The sequence below is a fragment of the Apaloderma vittatum genome, unplaced genomic scaffold (assembly GCF_000703405.1).
Source record: "Apaloderma vittatum isolate BGI_N311 unplaced genomic scaffold, ASM70340v1 scaffold313, whole genome shotgun sequence".
Classification (NCBI taxonomy): domain Eukaryota; kingdom Metazoa; phylum Chordata; class Aves; order Trogoniformes; family Trogonidae; genus Apaloderma; species Apaloderma vittatum.
This window is the reverse complement of record NW_009706207.1, coordinates 222,212-242,964: the sequence shown is the minus strand read 5'-3', so window position 1 is coordinate 242,964 and position 20,753 is coordinate 222,212. Positions and strand designations below refer to the sequence as shown.

The following is a 20,753-nucleotide window of genomic DNA, read 5'->3' as shown; positions in this document are numbered from 1 at the left end:
TTTGGTATGTCTTTTCACATACTCGGTATACAGTACCATAAACACTTGCTGTTCCCTTACTGGTGGTTCAGTTTAGACAAATATGTACTCAGGCAGTTTCTTAAGTGCGTATTATTTTTGTTCTACAAGTACTCCTTCAGAGCTGTTTCAGATTTATTGATGTTTGGCAGCTTTTAAATATCCATTACCCACTTAATTGACCATACCAATTCCATTTGACTCATTATTTGTGTTTGTCAGAATATATTTAGGCATTTTTTTAAATGGGTGTTAATAGACCATAGGCTCTCCCTTGGAAACCCTATAATAAATCAACCAAATACCTGGTGAGGTGCTACAATGTTTATTTGTTACTACTTAATATTCCCCGTTTTGAACACGTGAAGTTCTTCAATGCAGGTTGTTTGTGACTGAGCTTTCTTTAGTTGTTTATTTTAGGGCACTGATTCTGTATTATTCAGTTTTGCACCATGGTGCACCCATATCAGCTCCTATATTGGCTTATCTGCTGTTGAAGCCAACCCATCCTTTCCTTCCCTTGAAGGGGCAATCACATGCCCTAAGACTGGAATATCTTGTGAAGAAACTTTTACAACTGCCACTGTCAAATCTACATGAAAAAATAAAATGTAGACAATTGCATGTACTATTTGCATTTGACATGCTTTGAAGAACGGTATTTTCTGTGACTTCCATACATCAGCAGAAGAAAATTAAAGTTTAGAGGAAAGAGCGTACATATGTAAGTATTGGCATTATTTCTGGCCTTTCCACTCTATTTTTTCTCTCTCTTTGCTGTTTCATAAGACTGACTACTGGAAACAAATTCTAGAAGCAGAAGGCAAGAAGTGAAGACCCATCTAATGTGGGCTGCTTCAGGTTTTCCTCATAAGCTGGATGCTATTGTAGGATTTTTTTTTTAAATCCAAAACATCATACACCCAACATAAGTGGTCTTGAGGGGGACAAAATCCAATTTAGTGGTGGCAGGAGGGCATCTCTCCCTCGTGCCATCCATCCCTGGGAGTATCTCACAGTGGACAAGCTCCACTCAAGCTGTAGAAGCTGGCCTTGGCCTCACTGCCGATCCTGCTTAGCCTTGCTCCACATCTGCCTCCTCCAGACGTACTCAGTGCTGCTGACACTAGCAGCCAAGGAGACGGGTAGGCTTTACTTCTGACACAAGAAGGTAAGCTAAGTCACTTGTTCCCCCGTGTTACCCTTCACCTTTCTGCTCGTTTCCAGCACAGTCACGGCCAACCCGATCCCATCTGTTCCAGTTTCTGATTCCCTGGGTTAGACTGCACCTAGTGCGACCAAGGTCCTTCTGATGTAATCCTGCCACTGTTTATTCTGGTAGCAGTAGATATTTTGATGCGCTCCCCAAAATGCTGGTTGTCTCAGTGGCTGTATTTTCTCTGTTTTACTTAGTTAGGCCATTTTAGTTAACCTCCTGGTGAATTAGATTATTTGTTTTCTTACATTTGAGTACAAGTTGTCAGCTAAGCAGACATTTTTAGTTTCCAAAAGCTTCAGTGATAACTCAGTTACGTTAGCTTTCAGACTGGCTAAATTCTCATTGTCCACAGCCTTTTGCAATGGTAAGCAAAATAACATATGTTTTTTAATAACAGTGTATTCTAAAATGTGTTGATTATCTAGTATAAAAATAAACACGTTTTCAGTCTGAAAAGTCAAATCAAGGTTCCAAATCATGTAGGAAGCTGCATACAACATGCATATGAATAGTCTGACTGAATCAAAATTAGCCTTTGAGGACAGTGATCTGCATGTAGAAATGTTTGCTGGAGCAGCATCTAAGTGATAAGCTCTTTCATAACAAGGAGGTGGATAAAAACGGGGGAGTAGGGTGGGGAGGGGGGCAAGGAAACAGGGCACAAAGAGAATAAATGCAAATCTTAAGCCCAAAGTAGCAAGGTTCTGACCAAAAGATGGAAAAAGTTGTTTGTTAATGTTTTTACTGAAGTGTATCATCCAAATTTTCTTTTAAGGTTGTTCAGTGTTTTTAATATCATTATTTAAAAAACACTCAATAGAGTTCCTTACATGTTTCTATCTAGCATTCTGCATTACTCTCGAGCTTCTCTGTTGCATCTCAAGGGCACAACAAAATCTTTGTGAAATCTGTCACCTCAGAATCACTTTTGCTGTGCACTTCTCTGTATTACTATGAAACATTGGCAAATGGACTCAATAGCATGCAAAAGGTAAAGCCTCATCCTTAACATGACATAGTTTCAACAGCACCACAATTGGGTTATAGAAATATTTTCAGTTGTTTGAAGACAAGCTTGACTGGCACAACAAAACTCAGTAGAACTTTTGTCCATTAGCAGCCAAATTACAGTTTGGAAGTACCTTCAAATTTTTAATGCACTGTGAAACAAACAGCATTCTCTTCCTTCTGCTAGAAAATTGTTTGAAGAATATGATTTTGTCTAGAACTGGTGTACATGTTTCTGTAGAAACAAAGCTGTGTCTCAGCATTTTAGGAAAACTACAGGGATTGCCTCGTGTCAGTACATTTCAGTTTTACATGTGCTGCAGCTCTAGTGCATTTTTATTTTGTGTTATACTTCTCTCAGTTAAAACTTTCTTATCAAATGCAGAAAGAAAACACACATTTCTTCCTGTTATAAAATAAAAGCACAAACATCAATCTTCCAAAATCACTGACATTCACCCAGAAATAAATACAAATATGCTCTGCAACATCTTGCTCCTATTATCTGGCGAGAAGCACTATCGCCCTTTCCACCGAGTATACCGGAACATGGCTGCCCTCACAGGAATGTAAACTTGGCATTAACCCTGGCAGATTCCCACTCCCTGCTCTCTCTCATTTAACATTAACTCACTCCTATACTGTTATCAGAAGGTAAAGGTCATAGCTTTATTTACACAATACAGCACTATACAAACAGTCATTAAACAAGAAAATCTTCCACCAAATAAACACGAAGCCAAAAAACAATGCTGACCTCGCTACCGGGAACTCCCCCTGGAAGTACCTTGTCATCCCCCAAACGAGGTCGACGGCACTGCTCTATCCTTCTAAATATTAACTGCCCGGCACTGCTCCCCTGCATATCCAACTCCCACACAAGAGCCAACTAAGGACTTTCTTATGTTCCAAATCCAGGAGAAATTTAGAAAGCATTCTACTGCTGGCAAGGCCGTGTGGTTCATATCCTATTCCCACAGCCTTTACTCATCCTTCCACAGCTGGAAACCTTGTCAAAGGCTCTCCTATACGACAGCGGCCTTTAGCACAATACATAAGCTGGGCAGATGGCAGGGTGGACTCCCTCGGTCCGAATGCCAGAAGCCTGGGAACCAACCCTCCTTCCTGCTTCTCATCTCCCTCTCCACCCCAGCCCACTGCCTCTTCCTGCGGGGAAGACATCCTGCTTATTCATGCATTTCACGACTGCTGGCCTGCCTAGATCTAGCAAGAAAAAGTGTAAGAGGGCAGGAGGCCACCGACTCAAATCCTGTCGGAGTTCACATTCAGTTTCGGACACCAGACCAGGCAGAGCAGAACGTGGATGTAGCCCGGGGTGCGAACGCGGCCTGGAGCAGCGGCCGGGTGGCGTGGCTTGGGCAGCAGTCGCCCCTGCAGACACTGGGACTTGGACACTCGTGCAGCAGCACAGCTCAGTGCTTGCTTCCTGCTTTTACTGAAGGTGATGGAAATTGTTGCTCACTTGTACCAGAAGCAAACTGTAACTTCTCTGTAGCAGACTCCTGCAATGAGCAGTGTATGTGGGGAAGGGCTTGAGTTTCGGATATTCCCACACTTAGGTCTCAATATGCTATATGGAGGTACAAGGTCTTTCTTGCCCTCCTTCATGGACTATAGCTCCAGTGCCAATTTGACTGTTTAGGCTTGAAATAAGATGATCTCTACATACTTAAAAGCAAAAGTAAACCCAATTTTAAATCAAAATGCTCTACGTCTAGCTTTGTATTTTAAAAAGTCAAAAAAAATGGGGTGGAGGGGAATTTTATTTGGCTTCTGCCACTCAGAAATAACACAGTAAGGTAACTTGGGAGAATGATGACTTTTAACATGTTAACCACTGACCATACGACATTTTCATCAGTGTAAATATAACTCCTCGTTATTCTGCCAAGGTTGCACTGAATCATACAACCGCCAGTGAACTCAGACTTTCTAAATATTCTTATTTCATGTAAAAACACACTAATGAAAGTGCTTTTAATTTTAGGTAGCTCTTCCTTCTGAAACACTGGTATGTGCTGCCCTGATAAACGGGAATGCCAGGAAAACTGATCATCCAGAGAAAAAATCCGTTAGTGTTCAAACAAGTTCTTAGGCTATTTGTGTATGGAAAAAGCCCAGAGGTATTCAGGAATTGGCATCAGTATATTTACATTTGCATTCTCCTCAATTCAGTGTTAATATATCCTTCATCACGACCCGTATACTAATTACGGAGTGCACAGAGTCTCAGAAAGCTGCAGCAAGTTACAGGCTGGATTATTACTTCGTATTGCTGAGGAACATGATAAACCATATTTACAAATGAGGGCTCCCCTGTGACCAGGTGCTGTACAATTTGAAGGCAACATCTCATAGACCTTATCTTTGAAACCCAATGAGTCAATCCAAAGCAGCTGACAGTAATTTCCCAGTTAAGACATTTTTCATCCTCTCAGGTGAACTGAAATTGTGTCTCGTCTTTTGTATTTCAGAGACCACCCCATTTCAGAGACCACCCCAATCCCTTGCGTGGTCTTGGAGCACACCAGAGATCACACGACACAAAATTATCACCCTTCAGGTCTTCACTGAAACAAGGTTTATAGCTCACACAGTTATTCTCTAAATCAGATATGAACTGGGGACACCAGCTCTTATGTTAATGAAAGGGTACCCCATTCTAGTGCTGATGTCCCTGTTTGGGGAGACAACGGTCTTCTGTACGTATTTTGGGCCAGAGTGGGCCACTTGGGTCACCTCACTTGAACTCCAACAACAAGAGCCAGACACACCCATCTGGGTACTCCTGTCTTCAGCCCAGCAATTACAGGTGAAGCAAGAACATGTAACATTTACATATATCTGCAGAAAGTGCCCAGGAATGTTGAAAGTCAGTACAAGAGGAGAGTATAGAAGTAGCATTTTCTTAACACACAGTTTGTTGCATCTTCCCTGCATGAGAATATATATTAAGCTGATGATGCCTGACTTTAAATATATCAGACTCCAGGGACAGGTGACAGCGAACACAGTCCACAACCTTTCATCACCAAGTTCGAAGTTCAGCTCAGCTCACAGGCCAAATGAGATTCATAGTCTAGCCCTTAATTCCTGAAGCTTGAATACATTTTTTCAAAGTGGTGCAATTGCATAACACAAACAACAAGGACTGCCAGAAAGTGCGATTGAAACTTCTCTAGTGTCTGGTTGACTCTACTTGTATTATCAGGCCCCAGCTTGACATGTGCCTGAATAGCTGAATGCCAGATGAGAGCGAAGGTGGCAGGCATAATGCAAATATTTTTATTAAGTTGTTGAAGTGTTTCTGACACAACAACAGTAATATCATACCCTTAAAAATGCCTCCCTAAAAACTATCCTGAAGTTTAGCTATCATACAAGATGCATTTGGTAACAGCAGCATCTTTATATATAAAAATTGTGAGGTTCGTTTTTATTTCCAACAGGAACTCTGTAAACAACAGGAAAGTCTGTAATTCTAGTGAGCACCCAAATAATTGGACAAGTCTGGGAACAACTGCTGGGCCAGTTGCAAAGATGTAAACTTACAGGATAATTTCCATTGCCAAACAGGGAGCTAGCTTTCTCTTTGAACTTCGGGGGAAACAAGGATAAACTACTTATTATAAAAGATGATCATTTAGTATCATCATAGCACTTTCTAAAAATCTAACCAACAAGCCAAAGCATGAGCTAAAGGTAGTTATTTACTTCCAAAAATATAACTATGTTCCATACTTCCACATACATGGCTGAAAAAAGATCAGAAGGTATAGCAGCTATTTTGAAACCCGCATTTCCATCAACCATCTTAGTTTATTTATATATTCCCCACTTACCTTGAAGTACTGCCCACACCAGCAGCATTTCCCAGTTTGGAGAATAACCATTAATTTCACACCACAATGTTTTTTCTAGAGATATAATTACACAGAAGACAAGTATTCTTTATTAAAATATTTGAAGGCATGTTAGGTAGGTATAACTGGTAGTTATTCAGGAACATAGGTTTTTTGTGTTTTTTTTTTCCTCTCCCCCTCCCTCCTTTTTTTTTTTTTTTTGTTTGCCAGCTAATAAGAGCTTTGGAGATGTAAAGAAGTGACTTGATCCCAATGTGCTTTTAATATTGTAATAAATGATGCAGTGAGATACAGAGTAATCAGGCTGAAACTCTTCTGTGCAAGACAACTATTCTAACACATGCTTGACATCGACAAATGCATTCTCCCAAGGCCTGGTGCACTACAAATGTACTGTGACATTTTCTTATGGTTTATTCTTTTAAGATAATCTCTAAATTATTCCTTCTTCTTATATTTGATAGAGTAATCTGGATACACATTTGTTGAAGTTTCTAGTATCTCCCAATCGGTTGAGAAAATGAGTTATTCTTTATGGATATAACTATGTCCAGATCCAAAACCCCGTGTCAAAACAGAATATAACTAAATAAATCTGTTCCAAATGTTCTTCCTGTTGTTTTTTTTTTAGTTTCTGCTTTCATCCTAGAACTTATGTTATTTCTCTTCTTTTGCCTTTTCTGATAACACACACAATACAACATGCCATTTACAACTGTAGTATTTCACTATAGCATAGCAAGGACATGCCAGCATAGTCTCTGAATTGGAAGTTGCAAGTATCTTGTGAAGTTTAAATTACGAAGCATAGTCTCATCAGAATGACATTTCTTTTGGGATTGAAGCACTGGGACAATAAAACGTCATAGAAAGAATGCAGACACACAAAATGTCTGCAGCTAGAAGCTAACACACAGCAGAAGCTACATGTAAGACAAGGGAAAAGAGGGAGAAAGGAGAAAGAGAGGATGTGTCTTGAAGAACGGGAGCAGAGAAGGAAGAAGAAGAATGAGTGCACACTCATATAAAGAACAGGGAAGGGTATTTTACCGATTCTTTTTTCCTGGTTCACAGAAATCACTAAACTGACTGCTAATTAAAGTGTCTAAGCTTCAGTTTTCAGAAAGAGGAAATCAGCTCCTCCACTTTTTAAAATACCAATCTTGTCTGCCTTACGATGGATACTTACAAATTCTGAAGTTGCCATGTTCTGCTATCTAAATGTACAAATAAAAATGGAAACAAGTGCAGACAATGAATAGGAAATGTGGTACGGACAGCAAAGGTTAAGAAAAGCATCAGATCTTCAGCACTTGAAAACAAACCTATGCAAGGCAGGAGGGCTGAAAGTCCAACCCCATATGCAAATGTCATACCAGTGTTAATTAAAGGTGAAGATTAAGAGTTGCCGCTAGCAAAAAGGTTTTCTAAATAAAACTGGAATTTTGACTGAAAGACCACTTTCAGAGAGACTTATTTTCCTCTGAAGATGTAATGTCCTGCTGTTTTCTGTGTCTCTGGAAAGGAGATAACTTCTCTGAGAAATTTCCCTCTGAATTCCAGTTGGTGGGAAAATCAATGGCCTCTGATGGAAGTTACCATTTGGTCCTGGTTACTGAATGTTTAAAATTACTTTCTTTCAATTTCTAGTACTCTTAAGATTAGCCTTACTATGAATTCAGGGATGTGATAAATTCCACATTCTCATTTTCATGTGTCTGCCCAAGAAAACTGAGACTGCCTATCACTGAGATGACTACTCCGAATCAAAACTGATAACCTGAAAGAGGGTGAGAACATCAAGAGAATATCAAAACTCAGATCCACAGAAGTCAGAATTTTCAGTAGACAGGACAGATCTGTATCACAAAACCTGCAAAATGAAAAGCCTGAACTTATCACAAGCAATGACAGGCTGTTAGAAACAAATAAGAAGAGAGAGGAAGGGTGAAATGACAAGATAAAGGACTTAATAAACACATTAAAATCAGGGTGAAAATACTCAAAGTGATTCCTTACTTTTAATAATAAAAGCCCATCCCTAAATGTATTCTTCACAACAGCACAACAATAAACGCTTTTCTGGCGTGTATGCACGAGTGTTGAAGATTGGAGGCTGGGGGGGGGTGAGGGCGAGGTTCAATTAGATGCTGGGGACTCACAAGCAAATCAAACTTGTCTGCGAAGGGCGGCTTCCTGCTGGTGACTGAGCCTTCACCCAAACAGTCAAGAGGAAGGGGCATAAGCAAAGCATCGCAAAGGACCCTCCCGATTGTATCAGAGTGGAGACAACTAGGACAAACAAACTCAGGAAGTGGCAGGGAGTTAGAGACCGAGAGGAAATCTATGGCACAGAGAGGAAAGCGAAGAGATTGCGCCGATCCGCAGAAAGGTCACCTCTGGGTTGCGCTGTGCCAAGCTTTTTCAAAACCGCTTTATTTGGACTATAATACAAAACTGGCACACACAGCTGGCGGCTGCTGCAGAGGCTATTCAAATGTTAACATTCTCAATGATAAACAGCCAAAAAAAGTTCTATGTAAGCAAACTGGAACAAACAACTAATCTAAATCTGGTTGCTAAGAGACAGAGGATTGCAGCCAAAACCAGCCCCAAGCCTCAAGAATACTTTATTTTTGATAAAAAAAGAAGTACCTGTAGATGACACCATGTTGGTGAAGAAACATGAGTGCTGATGTGACCTCTGCTGCATAAAAGCGGGATCGAGGTTCGTCAAATTTGCGTGAGCGCTGGATTTGAAACATTAGGTCTCCTCCATTTACATATTCCATGACGAAAAAGAGGCGGTCCTGAAATTAATTAAACAGTGTTATTTAGCTAATTTCTTTTAGTCACACAAAGGACTGCTTAAAGCTACACTTCAGCCGACTGGAGCATTTACGTCAAGAAAGGAAAGAAACAAATGCTACAATTCTGAAAAAGGAAAAGCTGACAACCAAAATCCCCCAAACCTAAAGAAAACAAGTCGTGAGTCTCAAAACCAGAAAAGGAGAATAGAATTAAAATGTAGTAATAAGCGACAAGCACATAAATTTCTATGCATCACCAAATACACATGGAATTACAATCTATTTTATACAGGAACAGAGATACTTAAATGATGCCATTTCTTTTAAATTTAGCCATACACTGAAGAAAGTAAGTCAACTCTGTCAACTACTGACAGGCTGCTGGACAAATTTCAGGGTCCGTATGTCTTCTCTCTTACCATCTACTTTGTCTCTAAGTGTCTTTCCTGAAATATGCAAAACCAAATTAGAATTGTTAAGCTATAGAAACCAGTGCTGCCAATGTCAAACAGTTATATATGACTTTTTGAATTGTCTCACACTCTTGTAAGATAATGAAATATTACTACATTATAAAAAAACATATTTTTTAATTTTCTTTTGACACTTATCTCTTAAAAAATTTAAACTTTTCAAGCCTATTTCCATGATGAAGAACTAGAAACGAAATTTACTTGAGAACAGCAACTGAGATTTTCACACAGTCACCCCATTCTGGTGTGGTTCAGAAAAAAAAAATCCCAGAAGTTAAGCACTCAGTGAAATAGTCAGAACGACAGTAAACTAAATTTCGCTCTCTGATCACATGGCACACAGGTGGGTAAGCATGAGACTTCATCAAAGGGACCCCCTCTCCAATTTCCATGTCACACTGCAGTTTGGCTCTAGCTGATGCTGTCTGGTGTGCTGGGTTGAAGCAAAGGAGACGATTTGCAACATTGCTTTGGACAAGCAAAAACAACAGAAGATGGAAGTTAATTAACTTCCCATAAGCGAATCCAAGCCTGCAGATTACATAGTTTATATATATGAGTCCAGAAATCCACAAAAGTTTGCTATTTGTCTTTAATCATCTACTCTACGGCTCAGATTCAAAGCACAGCACTTAAAAATATTCTTAAACTTAAGTGTGTGCTTTAATCCTGCTCATTAAGTGCCTAAATGTTATACTTATCAAGGATGTTTCCTGGAGGAAGACAGAAGTGTTTGGCTGACTTTTTGCTGATTACTTAAAGAGGATGCAGAAAAAAACCCTTGTGCCTTTCCCGTTTGTATCTTGGGAATACAGAAACTGCCAGACTGCCAGATTCAGAATCCAGGTGGACTGGCGTTCTTGGTAAAATACTGCTAACAACTTTGGTACATTCTCCAGTACTTTTCTTACAATTTCCTAGTAAGGAAGATCTACTAAAGAATAGCATCAAAGCTTCTGGCTGTATCATATGCTCCAAAGAGCATGGCTTCAGAGCCATCCCTTTGTTCTTTCTGCAATGCTTAGTACCGCTGATAAGAAACATTCAAAATTATAGTACAGTTCTCTTGACATTAGTGTAGGTTTTAAATATAGAATCACAGAATCATAGAACGCGTTGGGTTGGAAGCCACCTTTAAAGGTCATCTAGTCCAACCTCCCTGCATTAAGCATCTTTAACTAGATCAAGTTGCTCAGAGCCCCATCAACTCTGACCTTGAATGTCTCCAGGGATGGAGCCTCCATCACCTCTCCAGACAACTTGTTCCAGTGTTTCACCACCCTTGTAGTAAAGAACTTCCTCCTAATGTCTCATCTAAATCTACCCTGCTCTAGTTGAAAACCGTCGCCCCTTGTTCTATTGCTAAACACACTTGCAAGCAGTCCCTCCCCAGCTTTCTTGTAGGGCCCCTTCAAGTACCAGAAGACCACTCTACGGTTTCCTCGGAGCCTTGTCTTCTCCAGGCTGAACAGCCCCAACTCTCTCAGCCTGTCTTCATAGGAAGGATGGTCCAGCCCTCTGATCATTTTGTGGCCCTCCTCTGGACCCACTCCAACAGGTCTATGTCCTTCTTATGTTGAGGGCTCCAGAGCTTCATTGTTTTAAGAAAAAACATGGGTCCTTGTGCTGTCTCTCTGACTTCTCTCTCGAACCAATGAGAATTACAGCCTTGCTTTTAGAAGAAAATCTGACAGCTCTCAGATGGTCTTATGATTTCTGAAGCTAGAGCTTAAGGATAGCACCAAATGCAGTCAGTTTTGTGATAAAGTCAGTCAAAAGCATAGCTGTGTAGGTACTGTCATGTAACATAAGAGGACACAACATCCCTAAGAGGATGATGCGGGCATTGTCCTTTGTTAGGCTCCTCATCACTGCACCACAGACTATCTCTGAAGCGCAGTTTTGGTATAAGTGTCCCTTTGCAACACGTTGCCTTAGATTATCTCACATGGATATAGTTCAGCATTTCAATTACAAAACACATTTGGACTGAAGGCTGGGGAGTGTCTGACTAACATTTGGCTAAAGTAACTCCTAACACTTATTTAAAGTGACTCTCCTTGCACTGCTATTTTAACCTCTCCAAAGTCAACAGTCTGGATGTGAGTGGGCACAACCAGGAAAATGAAGCTGCAATTCACATTCCCCTGAGCAGCCATACTCATTCCCAACACTGCTACGTTTTTGCTGCACCTGTATCATGAGTATAAGACAAATGATGTCAATGCAAAGTGATTGTGCTGTGTCTTATAACACGACACCCAAATGGTGATCCTCCATCTGCCACTAGCTGGGAGCTTCTGACTGTTAGGCATGATGCACAAAAATAACAATAAAAAAGGCTGGCTTACACAATTGTATAGATAAGGGTCATTTCCCAGCACGTCAGGATATACACTGCATCATTTTAAATTAAGTACTTGTCCTGGGTTTAGCTAAAAACACAGTTCTGTTTAGTGATTTTTACTTTCCAGTTTAGTCTCTTCTCAGAGGCTGCAGTTTCGGAAGTTCGCAGCATGTTTTTGCAGACAGTGTGTGCTACTGGCAGTGATAACACCTGATGTTTACAGTTACTGCCTGGGACTGGGATGCAGAAAGGCTCTTGCTGATATTTATTCCTATAGTGACCAAGGCCACTGCTGGCTCTTGTGTGCCACGCTGGGTGTGACGGGTAGTAAGAGGGGTCACAAGGAAGTAAAAGGTGGCACCTTCAGGGGGTAATAGACAGGACAGGTGACCAGGAAGAGTATTCCATTCCATATACATCATATTTAGTAAAAATTGAGTGATTACAAGAGTTTCGTCCCCTTTTCTGCAATGGCCGGTGTCCAGGGAGGGCTCCATTTGACCTCCTGCTTTTGATCTGGATCCTGACTTCTCGAATCCAACTCCTGTATCCAGCTCCCGCCACTGCTGAGTCTGGGGCTTACTCAGTGCTGCCTGCTCTGCCGCATCAGTGGGGATTCATATCGAGGGAGGGAGTCGGGTTTGATATCAGGCTACTATCTATAGCTGTATATACTTCTTTACTTTTATCATTTCACCATTATTTCTATTGTTTCATTAAAGTTGTTCTAGTTTTTCTTCTCTAACCCAAAAGTCTCTCTGCCTCGGTCCCTTTTCCTTCCCGTCTGGGGCAAGAGGGGGTTAGAGAGCATCTGTCCATGTTAGTGGCCGGCCCAGCCCTCACTCGCAACAGTACCCTTGATCCAAATAGAACCAACATTTTTTATGACAGTCACCAAACTCCTAACTGGTGTTTCTAAATATCAGAAACCGGGCTTAGTTAAAACCTGAAGTTGTCTTATTTTGGTTTTAGTCCTCTGTAGAATATTTTCAGTTAGCCTACTGAAAACTGAAACTGGATTGTTTAGCAGAATATCTTGTCATTAGACGCAGAACAAAAGCTTTAGCAGCAGCTCCATTGCAATAGCTGGAGAGTGATAATTCGCCTATCCTCTTTCATCTTATACACATCCCATTCTCAGTTTGAAGGGGTATTTTCAGAAGATTCTGCAGCTTAGTTGACCATCTCACCAAAAGTATACCTGCTAAAACTAGAAGTAACAGCTCAGTGACTGAAATCACTCTGCAGTTGCATTTTTCTGCTACACACTAATATTTCACGTTACTTTTTCAGCTTCTCTTGGTACCTTTTCAGTTTCCTAAGGAGAATTCAGAGAAAAAAAATTATTTTGAAAGTTCTTATAGTAAGTCTGGGAGAGGGTTTGATTTTGAGAGTGGAGAAATACTAATTCTCACCCACTGACATGGGGTAAACACTAAGTTGCACAACATGCACATGCAGCAGCAGGTCAGAGTTTCAACATCAGAAGGTACCATCTCTTTCAATGAAATATATTCAGTCCTGATGAAAGCCACTTTCTTAAAATCACTCTCTGGTATTTTCGTTTATTCTTTTTTAATCAGGACAATGATATGATGAGCTCAGACTCAATTTTACATGAAAAGAGGATGCAAGAGAAGAGAGAATACTTTATGTACATGAGACTGGCAAATCCATTTTTCTCCTGATTCCCCTAATCTCAACAACAATAGATGCTATTTTGATCTTTGCTACTTAAACTTTTTTTCCTATCTTTCATCAAAAGTTAACGGTCAATATACAGGTTCCTAACTCCCTGGCTATTTCCTTTCTGTCATAATGTAAGCACATACATAGAGTGATACAATGAGACATCTGTGACTTCAATGCGGAGAGGATTTCATCCTGTGAAATAACCATACTATACCTGATTATATGCATCTTGCTACATGTATCACTGGGATATATTCAAACATAGAAGTGGGAGAGTATAAAGTGAATGGTCTAAAGAATTGTACATTAAGGGACAACGCAGTCTTTACTCGGTTAAAAATGAGATACAAGGTATGACTATCATTGACTGCGTTCCAAGAAAAAACTAAATGCGTTTGGTTTGGACTGCATTATTTTTGTACTTCATTTTCATAACATTTGAGAAGTATGTTTTGCTGAATGAAATAAATGTAAAGCAGTCTTGAGAACCCTTTAATTATATAAACTGAAATAAAAGGTAAAATCACAAACAATGACATTAAAGACTAATCCTCTCTTGGCATTTATAAGGTAAAAAAAAGTACTGCAAAGTAAGCGAATATGTTTTCTGAAGTAATTAGATTCTTTTACAGGGTTTATTTTAGTCCTTAATCATACCTGCTTTTCTTTGAACTTCTCAAAAGATATGGTTGAATAAGAATACTCAAAATAATAAATGGAAAGAAAAACAGAGCAGAGAGCATGGGTAAGAGATTTTAAAAGCAAAGTGGACATGAAATAAACTGGCTAGAAGTAAAGACAGTAAAAGTTCAACTTCACTCTATTTCCAAAATATTTTACGATAAATTTAACTGCTATAACAGAATGCATAACTGCCTCCCTTAACGTTTCTATTACTCCATTCTCACCTCTTGACTTTCTTAACTGAGATAGTCTTCTGCATGTTTTATGTCATCCAAACTGGACTTGAAAAGCAATCTCTCTTCTAGTCTCCATTCCAATGACTATCTGCAGAAATACACTTGACATCTCCTTTAATTGTGTCCTGATTTAATTTTTCTTCCTCCTTGACATTCAAAATAGCCATCCTTTAGCTCTACATTAAATCCTTCTAAAAAATGCTTTACTCTGTACTTTGATTATTAGCATCACCTTCCCACTTCAAAACCATTCTCTGATTTTTAGCTTTATTTACATAATTCTTGTTAATATCAGCCTATATTTTATGTGCACTCCCCACTAGTTCATATTCACTTGTTTTTACATATTATGCATTCCACTGGATAGAGCTTCTGCCTTTTGTTTCCTTTGGAACAATGTACATGTTTTAATTCAGAAAAGGGCAGTGGGGGTGATTTCCAGAAACATCTATAGTAATAAACTGTCAAGACACAACAGACTAAATCCAGCTCCTTTTTGTGGAGGTGTGATTAATGACCAAGACCTTCCTGCTTGCAGGATCAGATCATCTTGCCAATCAGTTTTGATTTAACAGATGACACTATACAGGCTATTAGTTGTTTAGATGTGGAATAGTACCATTGTTGAGGAAGAGGCTTCTACGTAAACCCTGTATGAAAGCTTAGACATGGAAAGACTTTGATGTATTGTTTACATTAATTATTGTATGGCCCTTGAAAGATTTTTTTTAAAATTGTTATCAGTCATTAACCTGTCTGCCCTTTGTTTGTTTTCCAATTAAAATCTCATTAACTTTAGGCTGCATCTTAAAGACAATCCACTGATAGACACAAGGCCAAGTACAATTATCACTGCAATCTGAAGACTACAAAGTTTTTTTCTTTCAAACAAGTCCTAGCAGCTGGGGGACCCAATATGCAGTTCAGCACAACCTCATTACTGAAATATTACAAACCAAAAGCAAATCATGCAATCCGTTTCCCAGTTTCAAAGCTGAGATGTGCATCCAAGCTACAAGTCTGAGAACACATCTTTTCACTACTGGCTTTTGTCTCCCAGCTCAACCCTCACAACACTTTAAACCAGACAACTCAGGAAAGGCATCAAACATGAATTCCTGACAAGCAAAATTCACAACTGATAAAACTTACTAGCCTACTCCAACTGCCATTTTTTCCTCCATTTATATGTTTTCATATAGTTGGCTGTGAATAAATTCTTCCTGATTGTCACTAATTCCCTAAACTAAGTTCTTTGTGTGAACATGTTTTTTGCCTCCCAATTTTAGAAAATTGTATTTGAACTACATTTCTCCAGAGACTACTGAAAATGTCAGGGAAACTAATATGTGTATTAAATACAGGTAAATCTAAATGCAAAATAATTCACATTCTAGTGGAGCACTGTTACGTAATGGATTATGTTTGGCCACTAAACTTGTTACAAAACACAAGCCAAAGATACAACTTTTCTTGCACAAGAAGTCAGACAAATACATCACCTTGGTATGCTCTGTAAGATGATATTTTATTCATATCATGCATGTATGGAATTCTTTTCTAACTAGTGCAAAACTGTGATTACTTAACTCTATTTAAACAGGATGCTCAAACAGTTTGTTTAAAATTACCTAAAACTACAGCAACTGTCCCACCCTCCAAACTTGAATAAACATTTCCTGCTCCTGATGGAAATTGCACAGTACACAAAACTATATGCAAAGCTTCAACACCCTGACCAGAAAACTAGTCAGGATGGCCGATTCATCTTTCACAATCACAGCATTAGGATGGAGAAATATAAAAACAAGCAGAAAAACAGGCACAACACTAAAGAAACCAACAAAAGCTCTCCTGTTCATTTGATTCCTTTCTCAAGTTTACAGTAACAATCTTCAACAGGACACCATGACACGTTATCTGTCTCTGATTTCAGTGTTTATACTCAGGGCTAATTGAGTTGTTTTTCCTGTTTTGTACCAGGGCTTTCAAGGAGTTCCAAATAAGAAGGGAAAGATTTCTATGAATCCCATATTTCTTGGAATAAATGCCCTGTAAATAGGAACTGCTATCTTAAATTTCACATGGGATATCTGCATCTTCCACTTAACAAAAAAATGCATGCATTCAGACTTTGTATTAAAGGATTTTTTTGTCAACTTCAATTTCTCTCAAGCTGGTGAATACTCTTAGACCTAGGAGCTTATTGTGCAACTTTACTTAGCTTTGCCCAGTATTTAATTTCGAATCCAGTTTTTTGAAAGAAAGAATGACTTCAGAGTTAAAATAGAGACCACAGAGAGTCGGAGAACCACACAAAACAGAATAAAGAAGTCTTGCAAGGTCATCTAGCTTATCCCACAGCTGACAGGCAGGATCGGCTGTACCTACACCAAGGGGAACTAACCTTTTCAGCGCTGCAAGGCAGTCTCAGGGCACTGTGAGCCAGCGATCTAACTGTGAACTTCAAAAACCCTGTTGAATGGATTCCATTTGGCCCACAAAGACCGAGAAGCAGAAGGCTCTGCTTGTCTGGTCTGCTGGAGGACAAGTGGGTTTGACTGTACTCCACTGCAGTGGGGTCGCCTGCTGTGCCGGAAACACTCTGCGTCCTTCTCAGTCCCCTCGTCAGCAGTATAATCCAGTAGTGAATAGTATTCCTTGAACATATTCTGCCTCGCAGGTCAGAAAATTGCATTAGTTCCTGAAATTAATCCAATCAGCTCTTAAAAATCACCACCAAGAAGCATTCCTTGACCTCCACTGGCAGTCTCTTCCTGTACTTACAAAAAACTCCACTAGGAACTGTTTTCCCTGCTGCAAATCATTTGCACTAGTTCTTGTGCTTACCTTACTCAAAGTATCAGTTCCTACCTGTGCTGCAAGGTATATACTACCTTCAAAGAAACACTTCCGTGCTTTCCACCTTTGTTTCCTTTGTAAAGAACTGTCTATTGATTCTTCTCAATTTTACAAAACTGATCACAAAATATTTCGGTTCTGTTCTTAAAGACCCCAGATATTATGCCAGCTGAGAGATATGCAGGGTAAAAGCACTTTTAAAGTCTTCAAAAAGGTTTCAATAATAACTGTCCCTCCTTGAGACGCTGGAATAATTATAAAAAACCCCTTCTCTGACTTATTATAGCATACCTTGTGAAGGGACAGAAAAAGCTACAAATCAAATACAATTAGTTTCCAAACAGTGCTTTCAGAATCAGTATGGAGGTTCTCAAAAACTTTACACTGTATTACTGTAAAGATTTGCATTGTAGCATTTACTCATCTGTAATATGAGTCGCTGGAAAAGCGGTTTTAAGCAAGATGTTTATTTGAGATCTCTAATCTTCGTAAAGCAGACCTGGCATGTTGCTTTTGTCATGGGAGATTTATGTTGCCTCCCTGTGGAATATCAATTGATACTGGAACAGAATGGGGGTTTTAACATGGTTTTCATGCCCTTAACACATCCCACAGCACTATTCAACGAGGAAAATATGGCTAGTGTATGCACACTGAAGATAAATTGGTTAGCTGGGGGTGGAGGACTTACTATGTGCCAGCAGTAGGTCATGGAACTATGGAAATAACAACTTAACGATTCAAAGCAGGAAACATTAGCCAGGACCTCATGGACATCACTTATTCTTTTAGAAAAATCAAAGGATGATTAGGTTTTACCTAGACTGGTACTCAAGAAGGAAGTCTCGCTTAATGATTTTTCCAAAGACAGAGCTGATAATACTCTAAAACTGCCCCAAAGTAAGAGAAACTAGCCTGTTAGAAACTTAGAGTGAAAAAACGCACCATGTGGATATCCCCTTAGCACTAATACTTCTAGAAAAAAATTGTTTGATTGCTTCAGTTATTCAAAGAATCTAATCCCACATCAGTTTGGACAGCAAAACCTACTGACTTTGAAATATACAGGTCTTTATCTGCACCATAAATTTCCAAATACACAAGATATGGATATGAGTAAAACTTATACCCTAGAATCTGCAACTAACAATGATACACACACCAGAATAACAGATGAAGGTTATGGTCTTTATACGGATCTTTTCCCCATGTAATTTATGAGTACCTGACGTTTGAATACAGTCTTCCTACCGCTTTTTTCAGATAATGAATTCTGTCAGACTATTCATTGGACTAAATTTACTGTGCATTGGATTAGTTGGTGTATTAGGCTCATACTAGGGCAAGTAAAAAGAAAATATGGTTCAAAATGTCATTAGTCCTGAAACAGCAGGTGGAAAGTTGTCAGCCTGTTCTCCATAGAGCTGTCATTTTACTAACTGAAAATGTGACAATAAAATTCTAGCTCTGCCTGGGTTTCTTGAAGAGACGAAGATTTCATATTAAGATCCTAAAACACTATCATGTGAGTGCAAATATTTTATTGTTTTTTTAGTCTCTTCCCACTTTAAAAAACATAGTTTTGTTTTTTGTTCTTCTCAGTCACTGTTGGATAATATGCCTTCTGCATATGCGAATGATTTCTGTGACACCTGTAATATAATATTTAATGTTCTGACACAGTATCTACAGGGCTTAGTGGTGAGATTCTCTTTAGCTCAGATGGAGTTTAGGTCAGGATTAAATTTTTTAATGCTGTAACATGTGAAATTTGTTAGCTGAAGGCATGCAACAAAGATGCAGGACAAATTATGTGCAGTCTGATCATCTAACCTTAGAAATGAACTGAAAAAAAAGACTTCTAACTTTGGGAAAACTTTTAACCCCAAATTATCCTGGAGAGATATGTGTTCTGTTGTCACTGGATTTTTATGGGAAAACTTTTAAGTCTGCCCCAAGCTGCATTGTCGGTAGTCATGAGCAACATGGTGGGCTCAGGATAGGACTGCTAGTCCCTCGGGCAATAACCCTGATCCCTGCCCGCTCCCCGAAAGCCCAAGGATGCCCCAAGATCAGGGACCACAGAAGGGTGCCAGTTGGTGTAATGCACTCTTTGTGCCCTTTTCCTACAAGGGAGAAACACAACTGGAATCGTCTGCAGAAATGGTGTTTTTTTAGTTCTAGTCACTTCAAAAGGAGTATCAAGTAGGAAAAGCTTCTCAGGCCATTTCCCTAATACCTTCATTTGATGACAGATAAGCTGTGAAAAGCGCCTTTTATAAAATTCTTTGATCTCATCTTCTTTTGGTGTTGTTTGGAAAAAAGAACTGTTCTGGTGAGATAATTCTAAAGACTTCTCATTTAATGGCCTGATGCACATGGCAGAAAATTATATCAAGCCTGCAAAATGTCACTATGCAAAAAATGTTACAATGTGCAGGCAGCTATTAATACTCCTTTTTTCTGATTCTTACAGGAAAAATATAAACACCATCTTCCAATCAGTACTAACTGTACAGTTTTTGAAGGCACTTGAGTACTTCTAAATTCCTGTCGAGGAGCTTAGACATAGATGGCACAACTCCTCGTTTTCTCTTCAGTCCCTAGGCTAGTTCTGAAACCTTTCTTGTCTTTATAATTCCTTTCTCCTTATACTGCCTGGACATTTATGTCTTTGAGCACACAGAGAAATGCATCAGATGATACACAACTATCAGAGAACACTCTGTGGAATGCGTCCAGTTGGTCCAGGAGCCGTGGCATCAGAAGGAAAAGTAACCCAGTTAAGGAAGATAATAAAAATGATGGGTCAAAATACTCCTGCAGCAACGATTTCCTGAGAAATTATTCATTACTGCTGAAAAAAACAACCAGAATTAATTAGCTGAGTGGGCAAGTCTTTACATCACAGTTGTGATATACTGCAGCAATGTTTTTTGTTTCTACAGTTGCAATCAACTGTCTGAAAGGCAGAAGTTGTCTTCTCAGATCTGTGAAATAGTCAGTAGTGATCCAGGACGAAATCACAATGTCTTTACGAATGAAGTTATTTGCATAAAAGCTACCCAGATAGGTCTGTTGAGATATGATTTTGAGTCACGTACATCAGAGCCAGGCATACTGAACCAAAATGGGCACTACAGCAGAAATACAGGAGCACACTGTATATTTAAATTTCACTAACTGTTACATTTTCAGAATTAAAATTTCACTTAGAAAAGACAGAAAAATCTTTGTAAGGAAAAAAAGCACAGATATATAGAGTGGTCCTCTCTCTCCATCAATGTTTTTGCCATAGCACCAGTCTGTGAAAGGAGACCTGTCTTGCAATACAGAATTTGGCACTGGAAAAACATGCCCCTTCTTCCAGCTCAAAATTGTACTTGCCCATGAAAAGACTCGTAGACACTGTAGAAGGAAAGAAGGCAACACAGAAGGGTACAAAAAGTTATTCAAACATTTGATACGTTGTATTGTAAGTTAACTTGGCTAATAGGATGTGAACATTAGTCCATTTCTT

General features: G+C 39.3%; 1 protein-coding gene across 1 annotated transcript in view; it reads right to left on the bottom strand.

Moving 5' to 3' along the window:
- The window catches only part of PRKCE (protein kinase C, epsilon), a 284,427-nt gene that overhangs the window by 41,706 nt on the left and 221,968 nt on the right, over positions 1–20,753 (bottom strand). The window contains exon 11 of the mRNA XM_009865685.1: positions 8,785–8,939. Coding sequence (XP_009863987.1) covers positions 8,785–8,939 — 155 coding nt within the window. The remainder of the gene's footprint in view (positions 1–8,784; positions 8,940–20,753) is intronic.